The sequence below is a fragment of the Pipra filicauda genome, unplaced genomic scaffold (genome assembly GCF_003945595.2).
Source record: "Pipra filicauda isolate LSUMZ 115617 unplaced genomic scaffold, ASM394559v2 scaffold53_size3534045_pilon, whole genome shotgun sequence".
NCBI lineage: Eukaryota > Metazoa > Chordata > Aves > Passeriformes > Pipridae > Pipra > Pipra filicauda.
The window spans coordinates 2,103,557-2,129,000 of record NW_024104687.1 but is presented as its reverse complement, the minus strand read 5'-3'; the positions used below and the strand labels follow the sequence as shown (position 1 = coordinate 2,129,000).

Sequence of the window (25,444 nt, the reverse complement as noted above, 5' to 3'; positions counted from 1 at the left end):
AGCTTCACTGTAAAATTTATTTCCAGAAGCTTCCAATTAAAATGCAGCATGCCTAATTGTATAAGAGAAAGCACCTTGAAGGCTCTTATATAATATAAGAGGAAAAATGCCCCAAAAATTAGTGAAAATAAAAGATCTCGGAGGTATTTTTTTGTTAAACAAGCAGTCACATTTATATTGCAGTGAGTTGACTTGGTACTCAGGAATTTCTTAGCCATACTGATTTTCAGTATTGCTTTTTAATCAAGCCATTTGATAGATTAGTCAGGTATTTATCTTTTGGGTTTCTTTGTATCTTTGTTGTACCTGGTGCTGTCCTGCTCCTTGAGCGATGCAGTTTGTATGGTTTTGTCCTGGGATCCTTTTTCCCCGATTCAAAGAAGAAAAAGCAAAACTGGATAAAGGACAGGTTGAATAAGATGGTTAAAGGTGTAGAATACCTTATCTAATAGTGCAGTAAAGAATATAGGTCCCTTCAGTCTGATGGAGGTATCATGGAATCACAGAATGATTTGGGTTGGAAAGGACCTTAAAGCCCATCCAGTCCCACCCCCTGCCACGGGCAGGGACACCTTCCACTAGCCCAGGTTGCTCCAAACCCCATCCAACCTGGCCTTGGACACTTTCAGGGATCCAGGGGCAGCCACAGCTTCTCTGGGCAACCTGTGCCAGGTTCTCATCACCCTCCCAGGGAAGAATTTCTTCCAGTATCCAACCAAACCCTCTTCCAGTTTACCCAGTACCGTATTTGTCTGTAAAATCACGAGTGACAGGGGGATATGGCAACAATTGTTCACTATATTTCTGTCTCAGAGGCAGGAACAAGCTCCAGCTCGCAGATGGAAGTAAATCAAAGCAATTGTTTAGGATTATGCAATGGCAAAATCCATTATTACTGAAATTACCTGGTTGTAGAAGGACCTGTACTGCAAACTGTTGGAAGTCAGGAGTGGATTGGCAGAGTAACACTAAAGGCTTATCCTGACATTTTAGTCTTTACTGGTTGTTTTCTACTCATGGTTGTCAGAGATGGGATATTTGACTGTACCATGGACATGAGTATGACCTGCAGTGGCTTTTATCTTATAGTGGTTCAAAAGGTATTAATATTCTGTCTCAAGAAGGATGTTTCTGGTGTCCATAAAAATTCTAAACAGCGCCAAAAAAATATTAAATTTTAGGTAAATATATGGGGTTTGTTTCCAAAAACATTTCAAAAAAGCACTTTTTTTTTGTTTTTGGACAAAATGTAGATGCAGAGAAAGAAATATGTGCAGTTGTTGTATATTGACAGAGTGCATTTCATCAGCAGGTGGTGTTGGATTTGAGAAGCTGAAACCTGAGACAAGTGCTTAGGGATGGTCTGTAAGATGATACTTTTTGTTGAAAGTCTTGTAGTTAAATATTCCCAAGATTGTCTGGACAGCTTAAACAGTGCTACTGTGCAAGAGCTTTTATACAGTGAGATAAAAGAAAGCAAAATGTTTTCAGTTGTGAACTTGTACCATAGACAGAATGACTTCTGAAATGAGTGCTGATTTAATCTGAAGTCAGAGAGAAATGGTTTTCAAAAGCAGTTTTGCAAATCTGATTAAGTTCTGCTGTGATAAATCCCTCTGCAGCACTTCCCTTTGGGAGATCCCCTTTCTGGTTTGGATTTATGTTGTTGTACACTGCAAATCAGCAATATATAGAATAAGGAGTATAAATAGTATGCTTAGAGGCAATTTTTTTAGATGATGTAATCATTTTAGAGTGAGTAATGAAATTTGAACATTTTTCTAGAAGTGCAGATGGTCCTGGACAAGAGGTAGAATCTGTCTGGGTTCTCAGGTTTAGACGTTTTCACAGTCCAGGAATAAGGGGACAGGGGGGGGAAAATACGAGTTGAATTCACAGGGATTTGTTTTCATATTGAGGTTTTAAATATTTGGAGGAAAGTAAGTAAATTGAGAGTAAGTGCTTATGGAAAGGGTGGTGATGGGGAGGTGAAAGCCCTTAGACATTATTTCATTTGATTTAGCAGATTCTGTGGGTTCCCTGTTTAATTCTGTCAATACAGACACAGTGCAAATGCTGTTCATTAGAAAACTCCCCTCAGTAGGTCCCATGTTCCCACTTCCTCTGTGGAATGAGTCATGGGATGTGGGTCCAACCATCAGTGTAAATAAAATGCCTTTTCAGGAGCACTGTCTTCCTTCAGGTATGTTTGTAAACACTTTTAGGAAGGGAGGATATCAGAGAGCATCAGTGGCTCCTTTCATTTTTACCTCTAATTCCATTGTGTGTCCCAGGTCAGCAGTGTGTCATCCCCACAGCCTCCTGTGCCTTCAGGGAAGTTTATTAGCAAGATCCTAAGTTTTGGGGGAAGAAAACATCTAAAGGAAGCCACCTCAGAACTATTTCTTCCTTTTTCTTTCCTAAGTAGGGTATTTTGGTGCCCAAAAATAAATACTGAACCTGCAGTGATGGCTTGGATAATCAATTTTTCCTGTTCCTGTGTTGCTCAGTACTGAAGAAGCCTTTTTTTTTTAATAATTATAACCAAACCACTAGTGCTGCAATGCAGTTAATTTTATATATCCTATTTATGCCAGACTATGACATTATAGAATTAATTGGGAAATTTAGAATATGACTGCATAGTGATACAATTTTCATGTGTGGGATTCACAAAGGTGATAAATCTCAAGATGTGGGAGCAGTATTTCCTAGGAAAACTAAGTGGCTGGGCTGTCTTTACATATAGCCATGAGTATGCCCCTGCTACTGGGAAAGACTAATTTGCCACCTTGTATTTTCTGTGCTCTGAAAAATGATTCCTTGGCTACTTCTGCCTTCTGGACCACTTGAGAAAGTGTCTTTAAATCAAGAAGTAGTTTATATTCTGGTTTTTTTAAAATATGACTGAAAAGGCAAGTTTTTTCCCCCGAGTCCTTAAATTGTTTCATCTGAGTAGTGGTGGCTAAAAGTGTTCTTTAAGCACTACCTTCACATACCACTCAATTATTTCTGTTTACAGAGCGTAACATTTCAAAGTGGTTTATTTAATAATGTCATTTCCATTCTCTGGCTTTAGAGGATTTTCTAAGGCCTTGAGGTTTAAACTTTTGCATGGACTTGGAAGAATATTGTTTTAATTTAATATAAAAATTTGCCTTTAATTAAAAAAAATCTAAACCCAACACTGGTAGTCACCAGTCAGTCCTGAATGTGTTTCAAATGAGAAAATCAGTCACACACACCATTTCAGAAAGTTATATTAGATATTTGACAAGGTTCAGCAGGAAGCTTGCCTATTTTTATGTTTTTTTTCATGTGGGCAGTTTGACTGTTTTTATCAGAGATAATTCTTGTATTTTCTACTCAACAGTTTACAGTTGGTGGGAAATACATTAAAAAAAGTTATTTTTCCTGTAAATATTATGAAGAGTCAAACAGTAAGAGTGTAAAAAGAATTGGGGATCTCTGCAAACCTGCAATTGTTTCTTCTGATTCTCCAAAATGGGGTGTTGCTCCATAAGTGTGTCCCTGAAGGAATATCTTTTTCTCCAGGCTGTAGTCAGGATAATTACGTGTGTCCCTTCCCAAATATTGCTCAGCTTCATTCAAGGGTACTTTGCTTTTTTCATAATGGAAACTGGAAAAAAACTGAGCTTCATCTCAAGATGATAATCTTAATTACCTATTTACTGTAACTGGTATGAAGAACTCCTAGTGGCCTGAACTTCAGTGTCACTCCTGATAACACCCAATCTTTTAACTTTTAATTGAGGTCCTTCAACTTTTCACTCTGTTTGCTGTATGGGTGGTTTTCAAGCTGATACATGTAAGGAATTTGCAATTTAAAATTTCATTTGATATTGCCACCATATGGCTGTGGATGTTGAGAGGGTATGGGTTGAATGAGTAATGGCTCCAAGATAGATTTTTGACTGAAGTTATAGGCCACTGAATAATCTTATTTTAAATCAAATGAAGATCTGATTAGAGGAAGTTATTGTTGCTGAGGTGGTGATTTTCTGTGTAGCTAAAGGGAAAATAGTTACGTCTGTTTAGTTTCTGGGAATGTCTGCAAAGAATATCTTTTTAATAAATCAACAAAAAATGGTAGAATTTCACTAATCATTGCCTGTAAACTAATCCAGGAAAAACTCCATGAATTAAAGTGTTACTGTTTAAGTAGCAATGAACGAAATGCTCCATCACTAATGCAATAAAAGCGTCCTGCTTACTGTTAAGTGGGGGTTTTTTCTATTAGATTTTTTTTCTTTGGTCTCCATTATTTGCTAGAATTACCAACACTTGAGATGAGCTGCCTTTGGAGGTGCTGAGTTTTTTACTGTCGGCACCAGCTCAGCAGAACTCCAGAGGATAACTTAAATACAGAGTTTCAGTAAGCAAAGCCAAAACTCCTCTAGTCCATCTTGGATGTCGTGGAAGTGTGTGATGTTAATTTTACATTTTCATCAAGTGCCAAGGTTAGGTTTGTATTCCTGAGATGGTGCTGAAATGACTAAAAGCCTGTGATTTCGCTGCACACTCATTTGGTGTAGATTAGATTAAAATTATTCCCCGTTCTTTGGAAAATCTGTAAAGCTGTGGCCAGAGTGTTCTCGTGCAACTGGGTATGACTGCTCTCTTTTTTGGTTTTTCCCCTTCTTTTCTCCTTTCCAGGGTCAGTACAGGCCCTCTGACCTGCTGTGTCCAGAGACCTACGTCTGGATGCCGATCGAGCAGTGTCTGCCCCTGCTTGAGAACTCCAAGTACTCTCGGTTCAACCAGGATGGAAAAGCAGGTGAGTTTACCAGGAATGACAGGCCTGTAAAATATCTGTCTTTTTATGATGTATCAGTAGCATCTGCTGCTGCAGCATTATGGAAATGTGATCTGTAAAATAGAAGCAGCGTAAAATTCACAACTCCCGCAGCGAAACTTAGCAAATGGAGAGTTTTGTTTTGTAACATAAAGTAAGCAATGCAAATTTGAAATACATCCTGTTTTAGACACTATACATAGTTCAAAATTAACACATATTGCTGCCTTTCAGGTAATTATATTTGCTATTCTGGGCATGAACAAAACCAATCAACTAATTGTTCCTCATGTTCCAGTCGGAGGGATGCATAAAAGAAGGAAATTGGAATCAATACAGGAAAGTAAAAGGGCTGGAGAAGCTTAAAGGCATAAAGTGCTTTTGTTAAGAAACAAAGTGGCAGATTTATTTTAACAATCTGTCAGTGAATGTGAAAAATACAACCAACAGCAGAAGCACCTTAAACATCTTGAAGCAGATAGATTTATACACTCTGTAAAATAGGTGCTTAGTGATTTGCCACCATAGAATGGTTGAAAATGTTACTGACCAGGACATAATACAGAAATGCTACTGTAAAACAATGCAATCACATGGAAAAAATACATGTATTTGCTTTAGTTACTGACTCTCTGGGCTGATGGCAGGTCCCAGGGGAGCTGTGTTAGAGAATGATTGAAGTGGTGCTTGTGGGGAAAGGGAACCAACTTAACTTTAGTTATTAATTGGAAATTGCTGAATATCCCCTTTCTCCTGTGAATAACAATTGAATGTGGCTGTGGTATTAATCAGAGATGTGTGGTGTTACTCAGCTCAAGAGTATGTAACACCATGGTCTGTTTCTAAGCACCAAAATACAGATTTACCTGTCTCTGAGTAGTCTTCAACAGTTGCTTCTTTCTTTTTACTTTTTTCTTTTACTCTCTTTCCTTTTTTTGTTTTTTTTTATCTTTTTACTTTTTACTCTAGTTTAGTAGGATTTTCCTTCCCTAGACAGTTAACTGTTAAATCCTGGAAGGGTAGGATGTAGATAAATCAAAGGAATTTGAATAGGCTGCTTAATCAGGACTGTGAAGTTCTGGAAGTGCTGTTGAGTTCCTTGCACATCCTGTGCTTGTTACCTGGTTGCTCAACTGGAACATTAATAATAATTAGAAGAACTACAATAGCAAAGTTCAAATAGATTTCTAGCTATAGATTATGATTTAAAGTTTTAGTAGCAGAATTACCTGAAGGGTTCTGTGCAAATAGAGAATGTTCTTTAGGGATTGTGGATGTAGCCATGTGATGTGATGGGAAACAGACTGGGGAGCACATTTGGATGCTCATTGAAAAGAGTATTTATCCCCCAGGGAAATTCTCAGTGTGTAAAAGATTGAAATGAGCAGCACATGATCATGTCTTGGTCAACCAGAACCGTCCTTAGATTGGGGAGAGGAAACTGGAAAGAAATTACAAAGGCAGGAGGAAGAAGGGAGTGGCTTTGGAGGCCAGTGGTGTTCAGGATTCTCTTGGTATTCAGAAAGCAGAGAGTGCTAAACTGCTGCCTTTGAAGGTGTTAACCCCATGCAGGCAGAGGGGCATCATCTCCTCGACTGTGTGAAATCCCTGTGGCAAACCACGTGTTTGGAAACGGCGGGATATAAAGCTTTGCATCATTATCAGCACAGAATATCTCACTCCAGACACTACTGGAGCTGTGACTTGTGTCCTGTGGTTTAAGGAAATTAAAACATAGCTCCACGTTGAAGTGCACAGAGCCTGCTGTGAGCTTGAAGTCATTTGAGGTTTAAGTAGTTGCTTGCTCCAAGGAAGCCATTTCTCAACAATGAAATCAGTTCCTTTCTTAATTCTTTACTTTCTACAACAGTCAGCACTATGAGTTTAATGAAGTTACAGTGAATTTTAAAGAGACCAATAGGAATGATGGTGTGCTTTATTCCTCTTGAATCAGCTCTCTGTCATACTGTCCATGAGTGTGGTGAAGCAGGTCATGATTTATCAGGAATGGGATGTAGAAACTGATATAACCAGATAATTAACAACCAGATCCAGTAAAGGAGTGGGAGAAACAGTGCAGCTTGCATTGCTGTCTGGGGCAATAAAACAGTTGCTGGAAATGGTCATCTTCTAATATTGTCTGTAATGTCAAAATTTCTTAGGCATTACCTCATACTAGTTTCTTAATAATTCTCAGCAATTTCTGAATGTGTTTTCCCTCCCTTTAAAAAAAAATAAGAAATTTACCTCATAAATTTACCAGCTGCAGTTTCAGGAGAGAATGTTATGTGCTCTGACCTCTCAAACCTCTGTAATATGAAAAGGATCTTTGAGTATTCATGCACGTTACGTTGCAGAACTCCTCCCTCTCATCAGATTTATTTTTACTTTTCTGGCAAAAAAAAGAAAAAGATGCTCAGAAAAAGTAGCCTTTTCTTTTCTAAAGCACAAGAAAATATTAATTAATATTTGTGGAGGATTTTTTCCTGTTTTTTATTGTGTGGTTGTGTGAAGCTGTAGCATTTTCAGATGTTTTTTAGAGTGTATTGTTTGCCATTTCCTTCTTCTCTGGCGTCTCATACTTTTATCAACAGTTGGAGAATGAAAAGAGGACAGACAAACTAAACAAAGTCCTTAACTCTTTATACAAGACAAATAAGTCTAAGGAAGTGTCTCAGTTAATAACACTTTACTATCCCTACTTAACCTCAAAACACACCAGTCATACACAGACAGCAATGAGGTTTTGTACCAGCAAACACTCGAATTAGATACTTCAATAAACTGCTGGTGTGTTCATTTCCTAACATGCACTGAAAAACATCAGTTACCTCTGAAAACATTGTGCATAGCAACATTCAGACAGCATTCATGGATGGTAGGTCATGTTTGTCAAGTATTTTTGCTTTTATAAATCACAAGTTTTGCCTGAATTACTCATGCCTCACAACAGATTTTTCATTTTAATTGTCTGTTCAGTTTGAAAAATTCAGAAGACCTGGCATCATCTGATAAAAGAGAGAGGTTTATTAGGATTCTGATATGTTTATTATTAACTAGTCATCAGTCATTTACTTACAACTAAATAAGCAGTTAGTGAGATGGGGCACTAATAGAGGGTTTGGATAGTGATGCATTCTGGAAATTGAGATAGTGCTGAACTTCATTTAACAGGCCATTAGCTGTAAGTACAGATGGAGATATGCTGAAGAAAAAAGAAGTTAATTAAAAGGTTGCTCTGCAGATAAGTACTTGACAGGGACTTTGACAAGACATCAAACTGATGAGCAAAATTCAGTCACATGATAGCAGCTGCTGAAATATTCCTGGGCATGATCTGTGTGCCATACCCATTAACTTCCTCCTCTCAAAACTGGTCCTCGGGGTTTTACTTCACTGGTACTTTCACCAGCTGCTTTGCCCATGGGACAAAGGCAGTATGGAAAGAATTATAAGTAGTTTACTTGTTATCCTGGCAATATTTTTATCCTTCCACTTCCCATTTTCCTGAGATTAACCCAGTGACGTGTCTTTTCGCTTTCTAACATCTGTGGAGATTTTCAGTTGGTTGCTCCTGAGAGAAGCCTGTGAAAAATGTCTTCATGAAATAAAATCTTTATTAAAATCTACTTTTGAGATGGTAATTAAATTAGTGGGAAACTTCAAATCTCTCTTCCCATCAGCACTGGACTGTAAAGGCTGTCAGATGAGGACAGATACAATCCCAATCTAAAAGTGCTTCAAAGCCTTCATAGTTATGTGACTGTGTCATAGAATGTGGGATGGACATAGTGCCAGCCAGGGTGAACAGGGGACAGTTACCCAAGTGAAGAAGCTTGATGTGAATTTCTAGGAATGATCCACAGCAATGTCAGCAGTGGAAGCTGCTTCCCACACTCCTGCATCTGCAGAAGCTGTGTGAGCAGGGCTGTGAGTGCTGCAGATCAAAAGGACTTCAAGGCTTTTTCTGCCTTGACTGATTTGTCTGCTGAAGTTGATAAATTTGGTAAGCTAATACACATCTGCTCAACTTCCTGTCTATCTAATAATAGACTGAAATCAAAACGGAATCGAATGGAATACATTAATTAAAATGAAAGTATTTTCTCCAGCGTTGAAAAATTACACATAACAAAGCCATAACATAGGCTCCTCTGTCTTTGCTTTGTGTGTTCTTAGAGACAAGACAATCTTTGCTCCAGAGAGTGTGGTTAACAGAAACCTTGATGGAGGCAAAAGGGTGGGATAAAGAAACAGAGAAGCACTTCTGGGTTGCCTGGTGAATTGTAGTAGTAGACTAAATTATGGTCTATTAATAGACTAAACTGAACTTTTTGTAAACATCACAGTGAAGGAGAGTTTCAAGGAGGGCTGTAATGAAGTATTTCAGTTGTCTTTCAGAGTTTATGGAGAAATCTTTTGTAGTGTGAGGTGTAGGAGGAATGAAGAATATGGGGAGACACAAAACAGATCAACTCGTCTGGGATCTCAGATCCCACAGTCAGAGGTAGAACTTACATTGCTGCCTGCAGGTGCTAGGAATGAAGATGGAGGGAAACAGAGAGTGGGAAGCCTTAGAAGTGATGTTCTCTGATGTGATCAGGGTACAGGTAGCTGGCAGAGACGTGCATGGAAAGACGGGGAAGAAAACTTTGCAGTAGTTCACGTCAGTAGAACAGTGCGAAGAAGGACTTGGCAAGAACAAGCTGTTGAAATAAGTAACAATAGGATTCAAACTTGAACATCTAGGTAGATATTTGTAGAGATGAATAAGAGAGGCTGTTATTTGGATACACTATGTAGAAAGAAACTGGATGTGGAAACCTGAAGAGATGACAATGCCAAAGGATTCAGCAACCACCTTCCTTCCACCACTTGCTCTTGCTGCAGACCAGACTTTGCATCTGCCACTTCCACATGGCAATAAAGACCTTGTTTCTTCCAGCAGAGTGGAAGTCCTTAGGAGAATTTAGGCTTGAGCTGACCTGTTCCCAGCCGGTCTGAGCCAAAATTATGGTAGGCATTGGAATCAAGAGAAGATGATTTGTCTTTTCTGTGCTTTCCAGTGATCGACCTGCCCAGCCACCCAGGAACTCTGTCTGCACAAAGGGCAGATGCTGAAATCTAAAAAACCTTTAAAATTGCCTCGTGTTCACATACAAGTCTTAACCACTGGAGAAAAACAAAACCTAAAAGGAAAAGAACACTAAAATCAGTGCCTGAACTCTCATTCCCAGGAGTATGAGTCCAACAGTTGGTGCTGGAGCCCTGGGACACAACACAAAGTTATGTAGAAGTCAGAAAATCCTCACTTCAGGCTCACAAGAATCACTCTGTAAAAAACTCCATTCAGTGTAATCCCTAATGGACAGAGTTGATAGCAGATCACTAATTTTGAGTTACCAAACTAAAGAAAATTATTTAAGATTTTCAGTCTCTTTCTGTAGTAACCTTGTAACTTTTGTTGCAAGTTTTTACCGGGTTTTTAAAATTTATGAGAATACAAGCTGAAAAAAACTCTCTTCAGAAATATATCTGTGTATTTCTGTCTATTCTGCTGCTCATAGTGAGCTAGAGTAGTGAAAGGCAAACAACATTCCCAGTATTTAGCAACAACTGAATCCTCTTATTAGCAGTTGCTAATAATGCATCTTAATGCTTCTTGCAAGAAACTGAGGGTTATTAGTTCCAGTAAATAAAACTTAAAATCCTTACCCAGAAATCTGCAGGCTTGTTATACAAAACTATGTTTATGGGTTTGTGCATAATGCTTTCAGTAGAAAAATAATCTGTCACAACTATTTCGATAGCTATCATTTCTAGTGTTGTGTTTTTCCAAACATTTGATTTTATGTACAATTTAGATACTGCTATTAAAAGTGTTTCAGACTTGTTTTACATTTATTGTGTGCGTGAACACGAGTATTTTGACTTTTTTTCCCCCCCATCAAGTGCAGAGGCTGTTTAATTTTACAGTGTATTTAAAAATATAGTGTATTAGCATGATACTGGTCTTATCCCTCCTCCCTTTCTCAACAGAGAAGCCACGATCACATATTTGTATCCTGAAAGTGAACTGTGGTTGCCATTTGGTCACGTCTGATAGTTCAGATCCCTGGCAAAGTCCATGTAGTGTTGCATCTTTGGATCCAGGCAGAGGGATTAATGCAAAAGCCAGTATATGTTAATGTTTATAAGGGTAGTGTGATGCAGATTAATGTTTACAAGGGTAAATGCACTGAGGTTCTTGAGACGATGAAAATGTGGTCACAAAACCATCCCAGATGGAAAACATTAAACCAATTGTTTAGAACTGTGCAATCATCTGATTTGGGAGAAATTGCTGGTTTTCTCTAGAACAACTGCTGTTTATAATATTTTTTTAAGATAGTGTTGTGTATTTTGGAGAGTTGGGAAAGAGTTTAAATAAACTCTGATAGACCACGAACTAAATTCTCCTAAAGAACTGACTTTCCACTATTATCAGAGCTATGGGTAATAAATTTGAATGCTATAACCAAGAAAAAGACAGACATATCAATTCTTTCCTGCAGCACCTCTAGAACAGACACATCTTACAAGTTTGTATCTGTTTCTAATTAAGTCTATGAACACTTAGAGCCGTCAGAATGCATATTTCTAAATCCAGTGTGATCCTTGAGCATCCAAGATGTTAAAACAATGAAGATAATGCCAATAAGGTATAGCCAGGCAGATTTTTCCCTCACTTTTTAGTATATTTGTATTACAATGCAATGACTGGCATCGGGTCTTAGCCTTGCATGCAAAAATATGCTCAAATATTGCAGTGCTTCTGTAACAAAAAGGCAATGTTAGTCACTTAATGTGTGGATCCTTAGCAACTGGCAGGGCACGAATTGTTATGTGGGTCAGAAATTGCAAACTTTAGTAAATATTTGGGATTTAAAAATTTGTATTTATTGACATTCTGAATATATCTGCTGCTGACATGTATGTGGCAGAGTAAACCAGTGCCCCTCAAGCAGCACCACTTAGTTCCGCTGTGGTTCATGAAACCTTTGGCTTGGACTGCAAAATCCTCAAAAATATGTTTTAATCCAAAATTACCATCATAGAGATTGTGTAACGAGCAGAGGTATTTTGAAATTAATTTTTTTTGAGGACTTTGCTTGAAAAAGAAAGATGTCCAGGCATACTTTACTTCTCGTCACATTGAAGAGACGAATCTTAGGTGGCTTTATGCTCAGCTAGACCAGAAATGAACTTATGAGTTGCTGAAGATTCAAGGGAATGTGGGGAAGGGCAAGGACTGCCAAATCCTGTAGGAACCATTTTCCACACGCAGAAGGCGTTAGAAGCACAAGGGCAGAAATTAAAAACCAAATAATGTGGGACAAGCAGAGAGATGATGCAGATTTATTCCATGCTGAGGACAACCAGCATATGGGATTAGTTTCAAAATGTGATAAAAGTTGAAAGCTGTAATTAGGCCCAGGCACAGAGCAGCTGTGGAAGGGACACCACAGGCATGGGCTGAGCCCTGGCTCAGCCACCTCTGCCAGGGCCAGACCTTCTGGAACAATCCACGGTGCCTCCAAACATGTTCATTCTCTGCCCTGGTGACATCATCCCAGTTTTTCACATGGAACATAACTGATTCCATGTTTTAATTAATTTAGCCAGTAAATTGATTGCTGTAAATCTGATTTATTTAGCTGATAAGCTACTGCCAATTGCTTCAGTTTTTCCTATTTCATGGAAATGTTTGCATTTGTAATTCTCAGCTTGACTCCCGTCTCTGGTTTTTTTCTTCCCCACATATCAGTCTTAACGAGGACTTTGCCCTTCTTTTTGAAAGATCCTCTTGCTGCTTTCTGCCATTTTCACTTCTATACAGTTCAAGTATTTTAATAAGTAGTATTTAACTCTTTTTTTTTTCAGCTTTTCCTTCCCATTTTTTTGGAGCTGTAACTCCTTAAAGCATAACTCTCTAAATTTGGGTTTTGTGCTGTCTTTTCATGGAGTCACAGAATGGTTTGGGTTGGAAGGGAACTTAAAGCTCACCTAGTTCCAACCCTCTGGGCAGTGACACCTTCCACTAGCCCAGGTTGCTCCAAGCCCCCAACCCTGGCCTTGAACATTTCCAGGGATGGGGCAGCCACAGCTTCTCTGGGCAACCTGTGCCAGGGCCTCCCCACCCTCACAGGGAAGAATTTATTCCTAACATCTAATCTACATTCAACTCTCCTTCCCTTTAAAGCCATTCCCCCTTGTCCTGTCATCCCCACCATCATCCTCATCCCTAACCTTTTCTATTTAGGATGCATTAGTATTCTCAACCTTTAATTCACAGATTTTATAGCATGTTTACTGTGTCTCTCCTGCCATTAACTGAACCACTTTGGATTATGTTCTTGATGACAAGTAGCTTGCTAAAGCCTCTGTAAAGACACGTGTGCAGTTTTCATTCCCTGCTAAAAGTGACTTCGAGTTGCTTTCATGTGCTGGCTCCAAGTGCCTGTTGGAATAGAAAAGCCTGCAGAATCCATCAGGAATTAGTTTGGTCGTGAATGAGCTGGTAAAACTTGGACTTAGCTAGTTCTGGTCTGCAGAACTACCTCGTGCAGGCTGCTGAGTCAGGACACCTGGTTTAGGGAGAACATGCCCTGGAATAGCATCTCCCAGAGCTCATGCATTGAAAACATTGTGCCTGCTGTGGTTCTGCCTCTGGCCCTTGTCTGCAGGGTGCATTTAAACTGAAGGCATAGCTGACAGTTGATTAGATAACCAAAAAGTAGAGTTAGAACAGGAAAGACAGAACTTAAAAAAAAAAAAAAAGCCACCAAAGTGTGCTGGGTATGCAGTTAATATTCTTCATTGGCAGTTCACATTCTCATTTCTCGTATCTGAAGTCATCAAGAATAGTGTTAGAGATACAACTTCAAAGGAAGTGACTAGTTCATTTTGTCCTCTGGAAGAGCATCTAAAAGTGAAATAGTTATCTTTGTCAACTTGCCATCAGCTGGATTATGCTCCTTTTTTTTTTTTTTAATTTCTTAGTGTCATGACTTTGGAGGCACTGGCTGCTGTTTTCAGATGGGAAGCTGTTCAGTCTCATTTGACTAACATTTTCCCAGGTAGTACTAGGGGGATTTTTATACTGCATCCCTAAAAAGCAAGCCCTTGGAGAAATATCATATCAGTCCTTGATAGGACAAGAGGAAGTGGCCTCAAGTTGTGCCAGGGGAGATTTAGGTTGGATATTGGGAGAGGTTTCTTCAGTGAAAGGGTTGTCCAACCCTGGCACAGTTGCCCAGGGCAGTGGTAGAGTTCTTATCCCTGAGGGATTTAAAAGCTGTGTGGATGTGGCACTTGGGGACAGGGGTTAGTGGTGGCCTTGGCAGTGCTGGGGAATGGTTGGACTTGATGGTCTTAGAGGGCTTTACCAACCTAAACATTCTGTGATCTATGCTTTAAATCTTGCCCTTCAGTAGCTATTTTTCAGGCACCTTTTTTCAGGATAATAAATTGAGGTATAGGATAATTGTATTATATGAGAGCTCCTCATAAATAAACTGGGAATTTTATATATATATTGTTTTATGTGCAGTTCTTGGGTTGTGTTTTGTGGACACATTCTTTCCAGTGTGTCCAGATCAGCAGGACACAGTTGGATTTTAGTGTTGGGCAGCTTAGTCAAAGACTTGTTTGCAGGTAAGCCAGAAGCTTTTGCTTACAGCTGAAACCAAGAGCTGCTCTGAATTGCTGTATTCACAGGAAATGTGTTCCATTGGCCCCTATTCATGTTTACTACTGGAATAATAAGAGTCACAACACAATGAGTGATTGTTTCCTCGTGGCCCAGCGGGGTGAGGGCTCTCAGTGTGTTCTGGGGGGTGATTAGGCTGCTCCCTTCTCGGGATTGAATTGCAAATCATAAAGCAGTTGTATGATTTCAGGCACCAAGCCCAAAAGTTTTGTTTGGAAGATGTCTCTAGGATCTCCCCTTGTTCCAACCTCCTATCCTTATCCATTTTAAGGCTCCCTGTAAGTTATACATGTAAAACTGTAATTTCTCTGTCTTCACGTTTTAAGGATCATCGATAATGTTCTGATAAGGTGCTTTTTTCCACTTACAAACATTCCCTTTTTCAACAGTGCTTTCAAAAGCTCCCCCTTTTTTTTTTTTTTTGTTCTTGTTAGAGTAACTGCAAAGATTTGGCTGATTGAGAATATCCTGAGCGTTTTACTGTACTTCCTTTGTGACTTGTGCTTTCTGGTTTTAATTAAGAATTCTTTTCATTGAATTTTTGTGTGTCGTTGTTTATGCTTCATTTTAACTGTACTCTTACTTTGGTTTGAGTTAGTATTTTTATACCCCAAGGCATAGAGGTCTTTAATATTCCTTAATGTATGAGTCCAGTGTGGAAGAAGAAATATGAGAAAAAGCACATTTCAACCATTGTTTTATATAAATACGACTATTACTGGGTATTGCTTATTGTCTCTCTAGTTTTTGAGGATGACATCCTATACTTTGCTGGTGAACAAAAAGTAATGATGCTTTAAATTGAGTAAGAAATGAGCTTAAATTCAAAGGTCAGATGTATTTGGCTTCTGACTGCGGTGGAATAATTTTCTATTTTTATTAATTAATATCTCCTATATTTCAGTTATAAAATTTGAAAAGTTAATTTGTTTCTTCCTTTCACAGTTTCTTTGTTTTAAAATCATTGATCATGGATCAGGTCATGTAAACCAGATGTAGCTTTTCTTTAAAAAAAGTTGGACAAGGCTGTCGTGTTTCTCAAATAAATTAACATCACTGCAGCATAACCAGCAAGGGATGGTGCTTCTTTTGATCATTTTTACACCTAGTTTGAAAGCTTGGCTATCATGAAACTTTTAAACTTCCTGTAAATTGAATTTTAAACCTTTTTTTTTTTTTCGTTTATACAATGTGAACATTCTGTTCATCTTTAAAAACCATGTAGGTCCTAAGTGCTTCAAAACTGACAATTAAAAACCAAGAACAACTTGAAACAAAACCAAAAACCCAGCACACCCTTTGGGCTGTCAGTCTGAAAAATACAGTTATCAGCTGTTTATTTTTGTGCTTTCTGTTCTGTGGGTTTCATGCTTGGAGGTAAAAATAATTTTTTCTGAGATTCCATTTTTAAGTAAAATGAAAACTAATTTATAAAGTGAGTTATTTACATGAGAGTTTCTTTCGAAGTCTGCTTTCAAGGTGAATCACAGGTTTCAGTCGATGGCACAGTTTTAAATATTTAAATTTTTGAATTAGGGCTGGTTCTTTGCCTTTTCCTTTCCTTCTTTCCCTGTTTCATCCTGCTAAGGGGGGAAAAAAATATCCAGGTTCTCTGTGTAGCATGGATGCTGAAGGACAAAGTGACCGTGGCCAAATACTTTCACTATTCCAGGAGTTGAAGGAGCATTTCAGGAAACTAAAACTTATGATCAGAAACAGCATCATTTCAGAGTTTAGTGGGAGTGCCACATTTCTTTTTTGAATTACTAATTCTGAATCCATTCTGTGCAGAAAATGTAAGAAATATGGTCCTGTGACTAATGTGGGGTGTTTTGGAATTTGGCAGTTGTCCTTTTTCCTATTTAAAAAATAAGAATGTCAATAAATTTGTCGCTTGTTTATAATTATTTCTTCACTTGTTTTCCTGTAAATGGAAAAAAAGGACTCTAAAAAAATGTTAGCTTGCTTGCATTTTTGCACAATACCCCTGACAAATTAAAAAATATCATATTTTTGATGAGGATATGCAAGGGGGATGAGGGAATAGGTGCCATCGGCTCGGCGTCACACCTGGCTCTAGAGAGGGGCAGAGAACACTGTGGCTGCCTTTCCACATCACTGCTGATCAAAACCAGCTTGGCCCAACTCAGCCAGCACCAAAGAGCTGGTTTAGCAATAGTTTGCTGCAAAACCCTCTGAACCATCCCCGTTTTTGCAGCGTGGTGTTGGCTCCCAGCCTGGGCCAAGCTGCAGCTCCTCTATCCGAGGTTGTCCAGTTTTGCCCGTCCTTCCCCGGCTCCCTGACCACGTTGGAGCTGGTTTTCACCTCAGCTTATGCTAGGTAGTAATAATAAAGACTAATGCACTTTTGAACAATAAAAACCTTCGGAGATCAGCTTCCCAGAATAACGTTAGAAAAAATGCTGATCGATTCCTGGCTGCGAGGATTCCGAACGTGAAATTCTGAATTTCTCTATAAAAGAGCACTGCTGAACAGTGAATAAAAAAGGTAAAATCATTCCTCCTTATTTCACACTGGCATTTCAGCAGGAATGCGTATCAGCATGTTTTGGTTTCAGGAGGGAGCTTGTAGTTTTAGGAGGAAGTTGATTTGGGTTGTGCAAAGAAATAAGAACTGGATTGTCCAGGAGCACGTCAGGCTTCCTGCTCCTCACATTCCTCCTCGTCCCTTGGGTGTAAAAGCATTTTTGGGGCTGATTGCAGGCTGGGGCTGCCTTTGAAAACCCACTGCTGGTACTTTGAGTGTGTTGCTCAGTGGTGCTGCCTGTCCTTTTGATGAAGGTGATGAAGGTGATGTGTGAGCTGGGTCAAGAACTCAAATCAGTGTCTGCAGAGACAACCCATTGTATAAAGGGACTTTGGATCGCTGCTGCTTTTTACTCTGTTTTTTACTGGTACTTAGCAACATATCTGCTATGCTTTGTTTTTTTAGAAAGGAAATCCCCCATGTGTGAATTCCATGGAACAGTGGTATATGGGGCTGGGAACAAAAAATTCTAACACCTCTTTGAGGTCTTTATTGGGTCACCATTGCAAGGTTGAATTATATGTGAAATCTCTCCTATATTCAAATTTCAGTAGACGACTGCAATATAAATAATTTGCTGCTTTAGGAGTATAGGGGAGAAGAGAAAGAAGTGACAGGTAATTTATTCAACAAGAATTCACCTGTATTTTTAGCTCTGAGACTTACAGGGTAATATTTTTGTAAAGACAGTTGGCAGCTGCAGTTGCCCAGTTTCCTAAAATTACAGATATTTTCAATCTACAGAATTGATTTCTCTGCATTTTGTGTATCTACCATCCAGGCTATTGATAGATATAATTGAATTAAAGGGATAAAACCTTGTATGTTTTATATACCAAGTGACAGCATCTCTTGTGTAGAATACAATAAATCAACAGCTCAGAAGGTAAAAAATGAGAAAGGGAGAAGGGAAAAACAGGCTTTTTAAAAAAACCTTTTTAGTGGTAACAGTACTGCATTCAGTAATTACAGTAATGATTAAAGTTGCCCTAACATGTTGTTACACTATCTGATGACAGTGTCTTCCCAGAAATTGAAGTCACTAATTAAAATTTCTTTAGTAAAGCTTGAAAATAATACTTACTGATAGAGATGTTTTTTCTTCTTTTCAAAAAGAAATTTTATTTAATTAAGCGTTTGAATTGGGATTACTCCTGTATCCCAGCATCAGCCACACAGGGAAGACCTGTTAGAATTCAGTTGGCATCTTCTTAAATATAAAGCAGATTTTATTATGTGCCACTCAACAGGAGCAGATATTTAATTTTTCTTATTGGGAGAGTAATTTCTTTATTGAACTGTGCCAGAGCTCAATCTGCTTTTATTTTCCATTCAATTATATTAAATTTATTGTGCTTATGTTTAAATTGTGTATAAAGGGAATACTCTCCTGAATTCCTAAGGTGTTGCTCCCAGAGTGGCAGCAACTGAAAGGTGGTTGAATCTTGACTTACAGATTTGTTATGATGGTGACACAAGTTCCTATTTGCCTTCTCTAAAAGCTTAATTATGTACCTGAGATTATTTTACTCATACTTAAGATCTCGGTAAAAGGTTTCTTTTTCACATGGAGTTTAAATTATATCTATTTAAGTACTTTTGCAGAAGGTTATTTTTATTATTAAATCTATTATTTAGGGGGAGTCAATGGAAGAACAGGTAATCATTGTAGACATTTGGACTGTTATTTTGCTGCCTTTCAAGGATCTGGAATGAACTTTAATGTGTAGAACCAATACAAATACAGTCAGTCAAACATAAATTTGTAAGACCATGTCTTCCTTTAAACTTTTCCTGATGATAAACTCATCACCGAGTCTCTCTATATGTACTTTATGCGCAGAACTTACTGTGTTAAGCTGAAAACATGTGTGAAGTATATTACAGTGATTTTTTTTTTTCCAAGATATTGGTGTTTTCTGGATTGCTCTGGGAGAGCCTTCTCCTGCCTGAGGGTTTTGTTGTAAACCTGTCCAAGAAAGGGCTGATCTACAGCAGGGTTTGGCAAGCCCGACTTTTCCCCAGAGAGCACTTGGCTGTGGTGCTTAAATTTCCTAGAACCAAACTTGCTTGGTCATTCCAGCAGTTCCATGTGGCTGTAGAGCTGGAGCCAGAGTGGTCGCAAGGAGGTGATGAGTAAAAGTGGAGTAAAGGGTGTAAATGCTGAGCAGCAAGACCAGAGTGCAGCTGAGCCAGGGAGGCCGCAGTGAGACCGAAGGTACAGTAGCTTTAGTTACTCAAAGAAATCAAATCTGGGGCCAGGAGCACTGCAAGCCAAAAGATGAACTCATCCAGAGCATCAGGCTTTGGGACTGTTTGAGATCAATGAGTATCAAACAGGGAGCAGTGAACAGCTTTGAAAGCGCTTTTGGCACGAAGCTGTGAAAGGCTGGGCTTGGCCTAAATCCATCTCAGGACTCTCCATCTCACAAACTTACAGTCAGCCTAGAGGTGCAGTGAACATAGACTTTCCAATTTAAGGAGTTAAAATAACTTTACACTTGTGTCACCTGCAGAAGATAAACTTGCAAATTTTTCCTTGGTGAACTTTCAGGAAGGAGGGGGGTGTAACAGAAGAGGCAGAAGGGCTGGTAGTAAAACCAACCTGTTGGGATATCAGGAAGGTGTTGGCCACACATCAAAAACCTAATGGATTTCAAAGCAGGAGAGAAAGCCATAAAGTGTTTTTTGACTTGGTGTTTATCTAAAGCAATTGCCAAAAGTAATTAGTGCAGAGCACAATCTTAGCAAGTACTACTCAAATTTTCTTCCTTCAAACCATGTTTTCCTGGTTAAATCTTAAGAAACACATTGTGCTTTCATGTTAGGAATCAAAACACAGATAAAAGTAATGAAGTCATTCTAAACTTGCTAAAGCAGCCTTCATTATGTTTCACATACTAAATTTTGGGCAATCAGCAGAAAACAGTTTATAAGCCATTTCTGTGGAAAATGAGGGCAGGTTCTTCAGAATGCCTCGCAAAGAAAAGCGTTTCATGACCTCCTTTGTCTTAAAGCATAAAGAAGCACAAATTGAGAGCATAAAGAAGGCCCAAAAGGGAGTCTTTGCACAGTTTGTGTCCCCAAATACTGACATCCTAGTAAGCATCTCTTCCCCATTGCTACTCTAGTTTAAATGGTTCTATTCTCAAACTCGTGTTTCAGATTCTGTGTTTAAGTTGACTCCTCCATTGCTGACTTTTTAAACCTGATGCTCTGAGAAGTCCAAGATTTCTTTTACCAGCATTTTGTAATAATTTTATTAATTCATCCTGCAGTGGACTCAGATGTGTGGCATATTCTCTGACTTTCTGTGAAGAGTTTTCTAGCACTGTAGAGTCAATTTTTGTGACACAGAACTGCTATATAACATTATTATTATTATTATTATTCAGAAACATGAGCATCAATTGCATTAATTGAAGGAAATTTTAACTTGTTCAATGATGCTCTTATGTGTTAGACTCTGGATAAATTAAGTCACGAGGGATCTGTATATGAGGTTGACAAGATTCCACTATGATGTGTGTATCTTTGAAGAGTAATTCCTTTGAAGAGGAATTGTGTCACTAACCCACACAGTTAGTGCTTGCACAGCTCTGTCAGTCCACAGAGCTTGGGATGGACTTGAAATAAGGGCATGTAAGCTCAGTGTGCTAGAGAAACCCAGAAACCAGTATAAATGGGGGGAAAAGACTGGGGCTGGAGGGACAGAGAGTTTGACCTAGGAAGGCAGTTTATTGCCTCATGCTTACCTAAGGCAAACAGCCTGGAGGTTGCTGGTTTCAATCCACTTTTCCCAGTTTGCTGGTGGATTTGGCAAGGGCTGCAGTGATGGCAAGTCTCTTCTGGTCAGTTCTGTTGGCTGGTCTTTGCCAGGTAGAGTTTCACTTCTGGCAGTGGGCTCCAGCGAGCATTAAATGAATGTGAATGTTTAAATACAGCAGTGGGGGCATTTCAGAAATGCTGTATATCTCCACTGGAAGAGTGTGATGCATGGTTTATTTTTTCACACACCGCAAACACAGGTTCTGTTTTCAGCCACGACTCAAGGAGAGTGCTCTGTAGCTCAGCTCTGCTTTTCATCTGCAGATTAGTCTCCTTACTTCCATGCAGTTTTCATTATGCATTCTGGAGTTAGTGGCATAAATTAAGATCACATAACTAATTTTTGTGCCTCTCTGGCTCCCTTTGCAGTGGATGAAGGTCGCCTGAAGGAGCTGGGCAGGGTGAGGGTGCTTCACAAGAGGACAGTGATGCCTTACAGCGTGTACAAGAAGAGGAGGAAGGGGCCAAGCGACGAAGCCAACGTTCAGCAATATGCAAGTTTGGTTGGACAGACCTGTTCAGAAAGAATGTTGCTGTTCAGAAGCTGAGGAATCATTAAATGGCATTTCAATGGCGCTACGTTTGATTGCACTGCCACTGGGTGATGTGTACTATAGCTGTGTGTTGGTGTGCCCACTCAAATAGCAGTCTGAAATACAGGTATATATCCAGGCTTATGTGAGTACATGGTACTGTGTGTAAAGGCCAACTCCAATAAATCTTACAATACAGCAAGGCTTTAGCAATATAAGTTTAGAAAAACATGCTTGCAATATATTTTAATTAAATAGTTCTAGCCTTTCTATGCATTATTAATTATTCTGAGTAAGCAAAATGAAAAACAGGTGTCTTTTTTTTTTTTTTTTTTGGTAGAGACAGAAGTTGACTAAATCTAGATTAACAGGAATTAAATTACAAATGTTCCCAAGTAGCACCTTGGATATCTGTCGTTAAAAATTGCCGTGAAATTTATGCTCGCATTTGTACGCTCTTAAAACCTTGCAAGAGGATTGAAACGTGCTGTTACTTTCTAATGTGGAATCTGGCATGGTTTAATTTTATTTCAGTAGTATGTTTAAAAAAAAAAAAAAAAAGAAGAAAACAGGAAGGAATTATTTTCACTGCACATTCTTCATTTGTTCGAAGCAGTAGGTTGGTGTCTGAGGTCCTAATGAGTGTAGGAGTTCATGGTAGGTTCTCAGTGGAAGGGGATGCAGTGCTTTGGAAAAACTTCCCCTTCAGAGAAGAAGCAGACCAGTTGCACTATAAATATACCAAAGATATGCAGCCAAGTGGCACAGTGTTTTTTGGTATAAGCCTTATCCTTTGTCTAAAGAGAGTGGGTATTTTAATGCACATCACTAATGTGAAATAGAGCTTGGGAGGTTTATCCTGTAGCTCTCAGTGCACATTTCAGAACTATGCTAAACAAAACAAAAAAAATGACATGAGGTACCACTGCTGGGTTTTGTTGCAATTTTTTTTTTCTGCAGAATTGTATGGGAAGTCTTAATTATCCTATTCCTGTGTTTTTACTGACTGTTCTGTTTATGGTGCAGCAGCTCACGGGTTAACATCTTTAATAACATTTTAGTAAATACTTCTGTCATAAACACAGGAAGTTGTGATCCTTTATGAAAGCACTTTATTATCTCATATAGAACGTTGTCTGTGTCCCTATCAAGTCATACAGGTCGTAGGAATTTGGGGAAATAACACTGTTGTATAATTCAGTAATGTATTACAACATGATAATGTTACCAATGCATTTGTGTTTCTTATCTTCTGGGATAACAGGAGCTGACATTTACCTTAAATCAACCTGAAGTTTCCTGTTAACCTTTGAACAAAGATTCTTATTGAAGGATATGTGGGTGGTTTTCCCCCAGAAAGGAACCAAATTCTGTTTTACTCTCTGAGTGTTACATCTCCTATCATTCATGGCCTTGATTGAATTTTAAACACTTAGGCAATTTTATTAATCATTAATTTTTACATGGAAAAGACACAAGAATCTGGGGAATCGAGTGCATTGCAGATTTAACTTTTTCCCCCTGTATCAGTTTGATCACTCTAATATTATTGGTATAGAGCACAGCTTCGACAGTAACTTTAAAAAGGAATTTTATTTTTTATTAATTGGAGTGTATAGTTGCAGACTGCCAGTCTGCAACAAAACTGGTCATTCCTCTCAGCATCATATCAGGTATGTGTTTATCTGTTGCCTGATACTGAGAAGTTTCTGTACCATCCAGTTTGTCCATGTCTTATCTAAACCTATTACTCATGAAGATTATTATGAAGAATTCCTTTCTGTGGAGAAAATCTTTTTGCCACTCAGTGACTTGTCAAATAGTGTAACATTTTCTGCCTACACCATGTGTTGAAAAGTGGTGATGCCCATATGGCTTGCAAGAAAAATGGAAGAGAAAACCTTTTTATATGATAAAAAATCAGTTCAGAGGCACTGAGAAATTCCTGTAGGACTTGCAAAATCTTAAAAGATTATCCAAACCATTTAATGATGGCCTCACTGAGCTCCTGGAGAAGTTTCTGTTAGATTTCAAGGGAGCAGACCTAATGTCCCTACTGAGAGTTCCTGGAGAGCTCCATCTTTTTGTGCCCGTATTTGTTCCTGATATGCCTTGTATCACACTTTGATCTGATGCTCTGTTTCTCTTGGGGAGCTTTTAAGGACTGCAGTTAAAGAAAAGTGAGATAGATAAGTGTAAAACTGAAAACTGAGTACGGCTTGAAGTTGTCCTTAGCGTGACCACTCCAGGTAAATGACCATTTTTCTGTGAATTCTGAAATGGTGCTTTCGCTTCGTGACTCCACTGGAACTGCAGCACCACGACAAACTGAGCTTCTGACTCTCACCCAACCCTAATATATATTTATATTTTAAAAAAAGTCAACGTTGAGATTAACTCCAACATCGAGTTCACCTGTAGTTTGCTGAGATCTGACTCACTTTAGTGTTATTTTAGAAGGAAACTGGTGCAGTGTTTTTAAGGACTGATACCTCTAACCCTGTTTTAGAAGGGGGATGGAGGCTGAGGATGAAGTTCTGTAAATTTTGCCAGTGACTTCAGTGGAGCTGAAAATTCACCACCATTACAGTTTTATTGAGGATGTTGTCATTGACAATTATTGAATTTAGAGATGTTTCATTTAGTACAAACTATTTTATAGGAGGTTTTTTGGTGTAGCTGGTTGGCAAGAGTTATCCCCAACGTAAGGTTGCCTTGTTCTATCTTCTGTTGATAAATGAGCATTAAATGGTGGTAAGAAAATGCAGAGTTGTGACCAGTGTTAAAAAATACCATTTTTTGTTTTAATTGGAAATAAAGGGGGAGCTTACTCATTTCCAGCATCAACACATTTTGGTAAATGCAAAAGAACCCGCATGTTGAGTTTGGAATCGCTTTTCAGCAAGGCCTGTTTGAATTGCAAGTGTAGAAAATAAAGTTATTTCCAGTCTCTGTGAATTATTACAAGAAAGAACAGCTCTGAGTGTGTAATCTTCTGTAATCGTTTGTTGGGAATTCATTATCCTGGAGGTTGACCAAGTGTCCAGTGAACAACAGAATCGAGGAGCCCATCAGAGAGTGATTGGAAGGGATACCTTCAAAATCAATGTTCAAAATCATGTTCAAAACAGAACCTCTTGCATATGATCTCACATACTGAGTATAAAAAAAAAAGGCCAGATTGTGTTTCCACTTGCCAAATGGTTTGGGTTTTTTAAGTTAAGACAAAGTTTTGGAGAGTTTCCAAGCCCTGAGTGTGGCTGCCCTGAGGAGGCCAGGGCAGTGATCCGTGTTCCTCCATTGGGATTCTGCATCATCTGAGGAAGGTGCCACAGAGAGAACACCAAGGAAGGGCTGGTGATGACCCTGAGTGACAGAGGGAGGCACTGGAGGTGGCTGCTGGTCAGAGGAGAATCAACAGGTAAATAGCCTTTAGTTATGAGACAGAGATTAGTCTCCCTGGGTAAATAAAAGTACACTGTGGAAGACAAATATCATAAATAACAGCATTTATACACGGTGTTACCCATCTGTGTTAGCCACAGCTGTTAATCCACTGAGTGTACCAGCTAGGTGGGGTATAAAAAGCTTATTTTAGATGAGGTTTTGGTGAAAAGCACAGTGACTAAATCTCTGAGTACACAAGCACTTACTAAACAGAACTGTTGGGAACAGAACTGTTTAAGTGCAAAGATAATGGATGGTGTTAAAATGTGTTGTATGAGCCAAAAGGCCATTTACAGGAGCTGATGTACAACAGTAACTCACACTAAATTTAGTGTCCAGGTGTTGGTTGTGGTTAGTGGATTCCTAAGTTAACAGTATTCTATAAATTAATCTACTATGTGCATTTATAGCACATTTAAAACTCATCTTCTGAGAGCTTTGTAGAGCTTTGTTTTCTAACTATTAAACAGGAATGTAAATGGATTAAATTAACATACAAACCAAAGTACTGCATATATTAA

At 38.7% G+C, this 25,444-nt stretch overlaps 1 protein-coding gene across 4 annotated transcripts in view; it reads left to right on the top strand.

Moving 5' to 3' along the window:
• ATE1 (arginyltransferase 1) overlaps window positions 1–24,450 on the top strand; it is a 74,778-nt gene extending 50,328 nt beyond the window's left edge. For all 4 annotated transcript variants that reach the window (XM_027740712.2, XM_027740710.2, XM_027740709.2 and 1 more), the window contains exons 11-12: window positions 4,678–4,798; window positions 21,313–24,450. In XM_027740712.2, coding sequence (XP_027596513.1) covers window positions 4,678–4,798; window positions 21,313–21,491 — 300 coding nt within the window. In that variant the 3' untranslated portion in view covers window positions 21,492–24,450. The remainder of the gene's footprint in view (window positions 1–4,677; window positions 4,799–21,312) is intronic.
• Window positions 24,451–25,444: the final 994 nt, after the last annotated feature.